General features: G+C 38.8%; 2 protein-coding genes across 3 annotated transcripts; one reads left to right on the top strand and one right to left on the bottom strand.

The window, feature by feature from the left end:
* LOC131306337 (pentatricopeptide repeat-containing protein At1g14470) lies at positions 1-2671 on the top strand. The gene has a single exon (XM_058332511.1). It carries the CDS (start codon positions 318-320, stop codon positions 2595-2597), a length of 2280 nt encoding a protein of 759 aa, XP_058188494.1. The 5' UTR covers positions 1-317; the 3' UTR covers positions 2598-2671.
* A 144-nt stretch (positions 2672-2815) lies between these two features.
* Positions 2816-10475, bottom strand: LOC131306336 (PHD finger protein ALFIN-LIKE 6). Of its 2 annotated transcripts, none has more exons than XM_058332509.1 (5): positions 10035-10475; positions 9092-9124; positions 7068-7296; positions 3498-3627; positions 2816-3388 (listed from the first exon to the last, which is right to left on the bottom strand). In XM_058332509.1, exons 1-5 carry the CDS (start codon positions 10129-10131, stop codon positions 3077-3079), a joined length of 801 nt encoding a protein of 266 aa, XP_058188492.1. In that variant the 5' UTR covers positions 10132-10475; the 3' UTR covers positions 2816-3076. The 2 variants fall into 2 exon arrangements, with proteins under 2 accessions (XP_058188492.1, XP_058188493.1); XM_058332510.1 differs by having other exon boundaries at positions 2816-3385; positions 10035-10473.
* Positions 10476-10818: the final 343 nt, after the last annotated feature.

Genomic DNA, 10818 nt, shown 5'->3' with positions numbered 1-10818 from the left:
AGATTGCCACTCTTTAAATTTGGAAACTAATAAAAATCTTCACAATGCCTTGTACTGTAGTTTGCAGCGAAGATGTAATATTGAGATAAGTATTGAGGGGGTGAAGTGATCAAGAAAGCATTGAGGTGAGCTGTCATTGGCCAATTGTTACTGCGATACGTATAACGATGAAATCATAATCTACAAAATCATAAAAAGATAGTATAGTCTGGAAATTGTATGAAAGATGACCCAGCAAAACCTTATTCACGGAAAAGTTTGCAAATAAGATTATTCTCACAAAGATTTCATGTCCAAATTCCCACATCCCCATTCCCATGTCACATCCATGCACCACTGCACTAAAGCTAAGCACTCTAAATCATCTAAAACAACTCCATGCACAAACCATTCGCCACAACCTCCACCACTACAATTACTGGGCCGCCTATCTCATTGCCCACTGCACGCGCCTCCATGCGCCACCGCCCTATACCCGCCTCATTTTCGACTCTGCACCAAATCCTAATGCCCTTGTCTTCACAAACATGCTCAGATTTTACGCCCAAACGGGTGCCCACAGTGATGTGATCACTCTTTTTTGTCAAATGCAAAATTGTGGGGTGAGGCCTGATGTTTTTGCATACCCCATGTTGATGAAATCGGTGGGTAAGGCCGCGGTTGAGCTACATGCTCATGTGCTGAAATTGGGTTATGGTTGTGATGTTTATGTACGCAACGCGATGATGGGGGTGTATGTGAAGAATGGTCCGGTTGAGGTTGCACGTAAGCTGTTCGATGAAATGTGTGAGAAGACGGTGGTGGATTGGAACTCCATGATTTCGGGTTATTGGAGTTGGGGGTGTGGATTTGAAGCATGTGAATTGTTTGATTTGATGCCTGAGAGGAATGTTATTTCTTGGACTGCGATGGTCACTGGGTTTTCGAAGATGAGGGATTTGAAGAGCGCAAGGAGGGTTTTTGACGAGATGCCTGAGAAAAGCATTGTCTCGTGGAATGCAATGATCTCTGGTTATGTTCAAAATGGGTTTCCCAAAGAGGCTATACGACTATTCACTGAGATGGCAAATTCAGGGTTTCAACCAAATGAGACAACATTAGTCTTGGTTATTTCTTCATGTTCATCGCGGGGTGATCCTTGTCTTGCAGAATCACTTGTCAAAATGATGGATGAGAAGCGCGTCCATCTGAATTACTTTGTCAAGACGGCACTGATTGATATGCATGCAAAATGTGGAAGCCTTGAGACTGCTAGAAAGATTTTCGATGAGTTGGGTGAGCATAAAAATTCTGTCGTGTGGAACACGATGATTTCGGGTTATACACGTGTTGGTGACCTGATTTCAGCTAAAGAGCTGTTTGAGAGAATGTCTGAGAAGGATGTTGTGTCATGGAACTCAATGATTGCTGGTTATGCTCAAAATGGGCAATCAGCTAGGGCAATTGAACTCTTCCAAGAAATGGCCACATCTAAGGAATCAAACCCTGATGAGGTTACTATGGTTAGTGTTATCTCAGCATGTGGACATCTTGGAGCTTTAGAATTAGGCAATTGGGTGGTGAATTTCATCACCCAAAACCAAATAAAGTTGAGCATTTCGGGGTATAATTCACTGATTTTCATGTACTCCAAATGTGGGAGCATGAAAGATGCCAGAAAGGTTTTCGAAGAAATGGCAACAAGAGATGTGGTTTCCTACAACACTTTGATCACGGGGTTTGCAGCCCATGGTAATGGTTCTGAAGCTCTGGAACTAATGTTGAAGATGAAAGAGGAAGGCATTGAACCGGATCGTGTAACCAATATTGGTGTCTTAACAGCATGCAGCCACAGTGGCTTATTAGAAGAAGGTCGTGAAATGTTTGATTCAATTGAAGATCCAGAAGTAGATCACTATGCGTGCATGGTTGATTTGTTAGGCCGCATGGGTAAGTTGGATGAAGCAAAGGAATTAATCGAAAGAATGCCAATGAACCCCCATGCAGGGGTGTATGGATCTCTTTTAAATGCTAGCAAGATCCACAAAAGGACTGACCTTGGCGAGCTTGCTGCAAACAAACTTTTTGAGCTAGAACCGCAAAATTCTGGGAACTATGTTTTACTTTCAAACATGTATGCTTCTAAAGGGAGGTGGGAAGATGTTGAGAGGGTGAGAAAAGCAATGAGAGAAGGGGGAGTGAAAAAGACAACCGGATGGAGTTGGATGGAATATGGTGGCAAGATGCACAAGTTTATAGTTGGTGACCGGTCACACGAAAGATCTAGTGATATTTATCAGTTACTTACGGAATTGAGGAAGAAGATGAGGGCTGCTGGATATAAAGCTGATAAGAGCTGTGTGTTGAGAGATGTTGAGGAGGAAGAAAAGGAAGAGATGGTGGGGACTCATAGTGAGAAATTGGCTATTGCTTTTGCTCTACTTGTTAGTGAAGCATGGTCAGTGATCAGGGTAGTGAAGAATCTGAGAATTTGTTGGGATTGCCACATGGCTATAAAGATGATTTCAAAATTGGAGGGGAGAGAGATTATTATTAGGGACAATAACAGATTTCATAGTTTTAGCAAAGGACAGTGTTCTTGTAATGACTACTGGTGAGGTTAGCGGTGTTAGTTTTTGACCTTTCAATTTCTGCTATATGGCTAAACTGTTGTATAGTGACACAATTCAAATATAAGAACTTACTTTCATTTTGCAAGCCCTTTCCCTTGCTTTTCTTGACAACCAAACAGAGTGTGGCACAAAACTGTTATATCCCAAGGCCCCAAGCAAACCATCAGAAAACAAATGCAAGCACAATCAAACTCTGAAAGAAGTGCAACAACCTCTAAAAATTTCTTGCCAGCAACTGCTAAAGCATAATTCACAAAGAAAACCATAGTCCCTAGACACAGGTCACATAAATTTCATAGCACAAATCAAATCCCATCAACAGGTATTCTAAGTTCAGTAACTTCTAAAGATGGTTCATTACCTTGCCTTGTTTCACATTACAATAGTACAACAGAGAAAAAGTTCTAAACACCGTCCTTCAGTTTTGATTAATGTTTCATTCTCCAGCTTCAGAACCTAGATTTTCAAACCCTAGCCCTCTTGCTACTACAGCTTGGGCACTTGTACTGCTTGATATGCTCCGCTTTTGCAGGCGTAATCTTCACACATTTTCCATGGAACCATCTCTCGCAGATGTCGCAGCAGATCCAAAATTCATCGTTTGCATAGTTATCTCCACAAGCGCCACAGAGTGTGGCTCCCTGTTCTTCTGCTTCTGCTTCTTCTTCTTCTTCTTCTTCTTCCTCCTCCTCCTCCTCCTCCCCGTTGTCATCCTCTTCTTTGGGAGGTGCAGGGGAAATCTTCACTGCCTTGGGCTGGGGCTCAGGCCGAGACTGCTTTATGTAAGCAGCAAAGAAAAAAGAGAGAAGAGAATATGATTTATCACAAAATGAAGTCGAAAATATGCAGAAAAGGAACACCTGTTAGGTAAAAAGGCCAATTTACCGTCTTCCCACTTGATTTGCTTTTGGTGGTGGTGTTGGGGGGACCGGATTGGTCTTTCGGTTGCTTAACATTTCCTGTCACAACTTCAAATATAGTTGGGAGATCATTTATCATCTGGAAAAGCCTCTTCCTGAAAATGCCAATTCCAAAGAGATCAGAATCAACTCTATATGCAAAAAAAGCCTTCTTCCTGTTTTATTTGAGACAACGGCGACATTTATCGAGCCAAGTTCGGTTATCATTACGGGTGAATTAGCATTTAAATCTGCAACTTCAGATTGGTATTTGCCCGGAATATACGTGATTAAATGGTACAGGTGATGGGTTGATGGCAGTATGTTCACCCACATAGCCACATCAGAGGAAAATAAGCTCAAGACCTTCAAATAGGAGAAAAAAATGAACAGTCATGCAGACAGCAATCCAATTTACTTGAAAAACAAAAGGCAAAACATCCTAAAACAACCTGAGTTAAAGAAAGACAAACTATGCCAGGAAAAGAGCAAGTCTGGATAGTTGGGGAACTGCCCACGATGAGGTTACAAGGTCAGCCTTAAAAACTAGAAGCATCTCATTTCGGATGGTGTTACCAGAGGGATATACTAGTCAAATTCCACTCCACAGGTCCATCTGTTCTCTAAATTTCAAATTACAGCCCTCAGAACACTAGTTCATATCAAAACAAAAGTTACCACAATTTGCAAGAACAAAGCACCTCCACAGCACTTCAAGGGAAGAAAAAGAACATAAAATCAAGATTGCTAATTAATAAGATTTGCCATTGCATGTCCGTGTGCTTTAACTCCTAACGAAATGGGGACGCAAGGGAGGGCAGAACACAATTCACAAGTTCATGTATAAATTTTGAGTTCACTGGCAAATGGCATGCATTCCTACAGTTTCCTACTAACAAATCCACACTTGTGTCAGAAAGAGCAAATGAAGGCTTTCTCGCAAGTATCATACCAGCTCAACAAAGCTTTCTTTTACTAGCTTGAGTGGAAATAATATTGGAACGAGTTTCACACAAATCCTTTCCTTCTTTTATTTTGGCAGCAAATTAATCTATGTGGGCATACCACAATCAAGAAAACACAAAAGCATCATGACAACTATGTTATGCACACTTCAAGTTGCATGACTTCTTAAAACAAGTTACTGCTTCCTATTGTAAAAATGTTGATGCAACAATTGACTAAAAAAATGAGGAAACTTATAGGTGAATAAGTTTTCTCCCTAATTGCTTATTCACCAACTCATATGCTATGTTGATATATCAGGCTGTCACGCCAGACTGATAACCGTGTTTACGACCAGAAAACCTTCAACCTATTAAACTTTTAAAACAGGGAATTACTTGAAATCCAGACCATGTTTTTTTCCTTTTTGGGACAAAAATCCAGAAGCCCTAACCTCCTACGAAGTTCTACTCACAGGAGAGTCGGGGGTCAAAATATAAGTCTTGCTACCTGTGCAATCACAAACCTGCCCCTAAAACTGAACTGTGTCACTGCCCAGAAGAAAAGCGGAAGAAATGGAAGTACAGCAAACAGAAAAGAAAGAATTTGCACACAAGCAACATTTGCTAATAATATGCATGAAGCGCACGCCATTGATATGCTCATAGGTTCCTCAAACATTGGTGGTTTTTGTGCTCAAACTTTGTATTAGTTAGTCAACATTTACAGCCATGTGATCTTCAAAACAGGAGAGGAAGACTCCATAAGACAGATGAACCGAGTGGAAAACAAAAAATGTGGCTGTTGAAGGTGCAATCGGAAGGAATGAAATTTTGGATCTTTTCTTACCAACAATTATAAGAGGGATCGACCCCTGTACAAGAGAAAGTACATGAAGCCAAAATGCATATAACAGCAAAGAACAAAGTATGTTAATATCCACCCATAAACAAAAACAAGACAAAAGGTTTTCCACACAACGTCAGAATCCAGTGCCAATTCTAGGAACAACTGGACCTACAGCAACTTTGTATCTTTTCTCCTGTATAGAGGGACTAAAAATCTACAAGGGCAGAGACATCACAGAATGGTGCATTGTGCGCACACACACAAAAAGAGAGAGAAAAAGAAAAAGAGAGAGAGAGCCTAAAAAATTATCTCATCAGAATATGTGATAAAACCGATATACACCCTCAAGGAGAAAATCTCCCCAGCAAAGCAGGCTACTTACAATCTCAAGAGTCAAAGAAGATATGGAAAGAAATTGGAACCCTGAAAAATTCAATTCTAAGCTATGACTTCAAATGCTTTCAAATTTTCTTGTCATAAACAAAGAGACAGAAACATGGCTAATTTATCGCAATTTCTAAAGGGAATGCTAATGAGGGAGGGCAGTCCATCCACAATCCGAGAGTCAAAGAAGATATGGAAAGAAACTGGAACCGGACAAAAAATTCAATTCTAAGCTATGACTTCAACCACCTGAAAAATAGTAAAATGTATAAAACATCTAAATGTCAGACCTTTAAGCAAAAATCTTCCTGCAATAAACGTTTTCAAATTTTCACATTCATAAACAAAGAAGCAGAAACCTAGTGAAATACTAAAGAGTGAGGGCAGTGTTTTACATTGTGTATGCAATTATGGGAAGCAGATGTTCCAGAAATTCTGACAATGCAAAACCATTACATCCTGTACACTAATAAGACATAATAATTGTTTACTGCGTGGTAAACTGAGAGTAGCACTTTGCCAACTATTTTTACAAGTAGAAACACCAAATAATTACAAACAGTTGTCTAAAATAGGTAAAGGTTGATCTTGTGAAATAAAATTATGATCACAACTGACTTTGTTTCACAGAATTCACCAGTGCTTAGTACTTGGTATCAGCCATGTATTGATGCACCATGTCGTAAGTATTACTTAACTGCATAATCAACAGTTTATGAGGTTATACGAGGTAAAGAGATAGTAATTCTCAATGATAATATATGCAAGGTAAATATACATAGAGCATGCAAGTGGAAAGAAAATTGAAACAGAGTTCGTAGAAGGCAGTTCTTATCAGGAAGCAAATAAGATTGAATGGAGTTGATAACTAGAATAGAGAGCCACACCAACACACACATACAAATATAAAAATAAAGGAAAACAGTGTGACCATCAAAGCAACTACAACATACACTGCTGTCCAAATTGATTAAGACAGTTACAGATGCATGTGATTTTGGCACCGGATGGAATCGGTACAAAGAAAGTCACAAAAAGAGCCTTGTTCAATTTAAGATTACACTTACAGAAGGTGCTACATTAGAGCTATAATCAAGGGAGAATGTCTGGAAACAAACAATGCAACAATGGAAATTGGAAAACAACACAAACACGCAAAACAGAAAGAGTCAAGGTGTAATGGTTTGCTTCATGCCATTTGCAGTAATTTGTTCTTTCTGCATATACTTCTAATAAAAATGTCTTTTTCTCCATTAATACTTCCTGTGAAGGTAACAATTACATTCAAACATACTAATACTATGGTCACAAAAAAGACAATAGACAACAAGAGACATACTTTCTAGAATATCCTGTTAACTTCCAGTAAAGGTATTACCTTTCACTCTTGCCAAACCCGAAACGTGCACCAAAATAGAATGCAACAGAAAGCAACCATGAATCACTGTGAACTGCAACGAGTGATAACCAGTCCTTCTCTTGCATTCCATCCCTAGCAAAGTTTATACCCAACGCTGGCTCAGGAAGCTCAGGAGGCACCTCCTCAACAGGCAGGTTGACTTCCCATGTCTCATTTGGAAGTCCATACAAACACAAATTCTCCTTTTCTGCAAGAAATATACATGAATAAGAAAAATCAATCGAATGCATCCCTAAATTTCCGAATTCGCACTCTTTCCAACATAATGACAAATATATTATGACTTATGTAACGCATCACCAGCAACTACAGCAGTTGAAAATTGAAAAAAAAATGGACACACTTGCTGCTTTAAGTTTCCTTTAAAGAAATCCCACGCTCCCAACAAGGATGGCCTTCTTTCAATATTTCAAGAGAGAAGTAATTTGTAACATGAATATCAACAAAACTCCACTAAATAACTAAGATTGAAGTCAACCTTAATTCTTCTAGCACCATAGTTATTGAGATCACTTTTCTGGAGTCAATTCTGAAACGTGTTGCAACTCAACCATAAGTGGTGTAAGATAACTAACAGAAAACAAATAGCAGCAGGTAAAACAATGAAGATCTACGATCAGATTTCGTAAATAAACCGTTCACTTAAACAACAAGAGGTCCAGAACATTGACTTGCACTGCTTCAGGGGATAAAAAAACGAAATTATTGAGGAAAGAGCATTGGGAGGAAGAACATAAAATTTCAAAAACTGGTGATCTTACACATACCCTGGTTTTCCCTCAGCTAAAACTTGTCACAAGCATTGTTACATAATTCAGTGTTTAACCAGCCAAAGGAGCATAACTTCCAATCATAAGCCCAGGAACTGAAAAGCTTACAAACTGTAATGCACGTAGTACAGAATTGCATAGTATGGACAGGTACACCACTGATCAACTAGTAATTCATCAGTCAATTCATATCTTCCCATATACTATATGAAAATCAAGAAATAATACTAAGCATCAAAATGCATAAGTCATCACTCTTCCAATATGAACATTCACCTCTCTGGTTAATGATTAGCACTAGCCCAACCTAGTGTCAATGGCCATGCATGCTATGTAAGAGTTGCAACATGTGCCCAGATGCCCAAAAACTACAAGAAGATAATTTATTAACAATTCCAATAAAATCTTTTAATAACAGGCCATGCCTGTTGCAGCCAACCACATCACAGAACCAAACCAAACTGAGCCTTATGTCTCAATCACTTGGGGTCGGCTATATAAATCATTTTCCTCCATTGAGCTTTGTCAAGGACCATTTGTTCACACAAACCCATTATACAACCACCACATCATAGAACCGACAAGTTCAATAATAACAGCAAACATGTGTTCTTACGGAATGAGCGAGGAAAAGTTAGTCATTAGATAGTGAGAGTAAAAGTGTGTATTTAGAAAACAAATCAAAGTTCAAAAACACAATCAGTTACTCTCCTTACCTATGACAGGATAAACCAAACTTAACCATTAAGCCACTCCTAGCAACGAATCAATGACCTCTCCAACAAGGTATCGATTTGCCATCATATAAATTGGAAAATAAGTTTAGAAACTTCTTATTAAGTCCAGTTTCTAGGAAGAGACTGATTAGTTCCCATAGTATTGACAAGTTTTTCAGCCCTATATGCGACATGCAAAAAAATACTCAAAATACTGCGAAATACAAAAACTCCTAGAACCATGCAGACGCACAAGGTTGACTTAAAGCAAATGTGTCTGGCTGACAGCAGGTGACACACAGGAAGAGAATGGGAGCGAACCCTATGGACGCGCAATTTAACACTTTCAGCCTACAAAGCGTCATAATCATTAGATGAAGACATTAAATATCACTCAAATTAACAACAAAATCCACAATTACTAGTCAACAGTGGCTATAAGATCTAATTCCTGCAGAATAAGATTGGAAACAGGGAAAAAACAACGGGGACTCACCAGGATCGCACTGCTGGTAAAACTTCTCAACTTCTGCATATCACAAACAGTGAAACCAATTAATCACACGGGGGAGTAAAAAAAAAAACGAATGACAAGGGAAAGAGGGCTATTTTTCAAGACATTTTGTCTCAAGTGAAATTATTTTCAGTTTATAGTAAAAAAAAGAAGAAGTATTTTTCGAGTTCGTAAGGGAATTGAAGAAACAAAAACTACGGAACATATTTCGGTAAAAATTGGGGAAAAAAAGAGAAAAATAAACTTCGTTTTATTTATTTATTTATTTAGCTTCTATTTCTAATTTGATCAATAAAACATGTTACTTGATGACTGGAAAACTTAAAAAGGAAAAAAGTAAACTGTTTTTCCAATTTGATCCATAATTTTTTACTGGAGGACTGGAAAACTCAAAAAACAACAAAAACAAAAAGTGGGCCCACGAGAGAGAGAGAGAGAGTCATGCCAAAAAAAACATACGATTTTGTAAAAAATCTTATCGGTTCCACTCAACTTATTTTCAGTTCTGGATAAAAAAAAAAAACCTTTATTTCTACTGGGTCCTTCAAGCGGAAAAAATGAAATTTACGAACCAAAATTTTAGCAAGCCCCGAAAAATATTCAAAAAAACTGCAAATCGTATGTCAGTTAGGTTCATAAAATTTCGTTCCTAATCTTTCCACAATTGGAAAAGTTAACAATTGGACTCAAAACTCGGACAAAGACAAAACAAAAATTCTCCAAAACAAAGGCTTTCAAGGCAGCCTATGCGATACATACACGCAGAACCTGCAAGATGACCCCTTTTTTGTCGGACTAGTACAAGGAGAAGTACCAAAGAGGGCCCTAACATTTGTAAATTTTTGGTGGCCTAAAGCGCCGAGCTTTAGCTCAGGGCGGCTCTATATACTATGTGCGTATGCATGTATAAGAAGGAAACACGAACCATTTGTAAGAGCCTTGATTAAGCCAGCCCTTCTGGCTTTGAAGTCGCTGAACACCTCCTCTACTGTCCTCGGTATCGGGTGCGGTGTCCCCTCCATTCTCTCTCCTCTACCCCACTCCTCAAAATGCGTCTATATGTAGACTAGAACAGTAATTAGTCCGGAAATTGAAGCTGGGTTTACGGAATTGCAAGCGAAATCAGAGTGGGAAAACCCAGATTAGGGTTTTCCGGAAAACTAGGGTTTCTCGTCGGTGATGCTCATATCCGCAATTGAGCACGTGTACGTGATTGGGTTGAGGGAATTTGCAGATAAGCAGTGGTTTTGGAGAATTTTGACGAGAAAACAAGAGGGAAATTTGAGATGGATTAGAGAGAGAGAGAGAGAGAGAGAGGGGAAAGGGTTTTAGACCCTCGAATTTTGGTGATTGATGTAGTAAAAAAAATATGGGCGTGAGTCTAACCTTTGTGTCTAGAACCTACGTGGCTGTCGAGGAAAGTCAAACCGGATATCTTTGGCCAATGAAAAAGGGACTCGGGGGGCTCTGCTGCCAAGGGCACAGCAGTCCCTATCTACACCACCAAAACGTTGCCGTTTTGGTTTAAAAAAAATACTTAATATCGATTTATAATTTTATGGAGCAGAAACGTGATTATGAGAATTTTAAAGATAAAATTTGACTATGTCTCTTCAGAATAATAAGATTTTCACACCAATTCAAACGGATTAAAAATTGAATTACTTAATTTTTTGACTATATTTTTTAATATATAAATGGTCTCAAAG

This window comes from Rhododendron vialii, chromosome 11a, assembly GCF_030253575.1.
Source record: "Rhododendron vialii isolate Sample 1 chromosome 11a, ASM3025357v1".
Lineage (NCBI taxonomy): Eukaryota > Viridiplantae > Streptophyta > Magnoliopsida > Ericales > Ericaceae > Rhododendron > Rhododendron vialii.
Note: the sequence above shows the minus strand (reverse complement) of the source record. Positions and strands in the feature narration are given on the sequence as shown.

Excerpts from the sequence above, each read along its gene's own strand:
- LOC131306336 (XM_058332509.1), bottom strand. The coding sequence starts at position 10,131 with ATGGAGGGGACACCGCACCCGATACCGAGGACAGTAGAGGAGGTGTTC. Across the intron at positions 7,297-9,091 it reads TTACCAGCAGTGCGATCCTG|AAAAGGAGAATTTGTGTTTG; the intron begins GTGAGTCCCCGT and ends TATTTCTTGCAG. Across the intron at positions 3,628-7,067 it reads GGGTTTGGCAAGAGTGAAAG|GAAGAGGCTTTTCCAGATGA; the intron begins GTAATACCTTTA and ends TGGCATTTTCAG.
- LOC131306337 (XM_058332511.1), top strand. The coding sequence starts at position 318 with ATGTCACATCCATGCACCACTGCACTAAAGCTAAGCACTCTAAATCAT.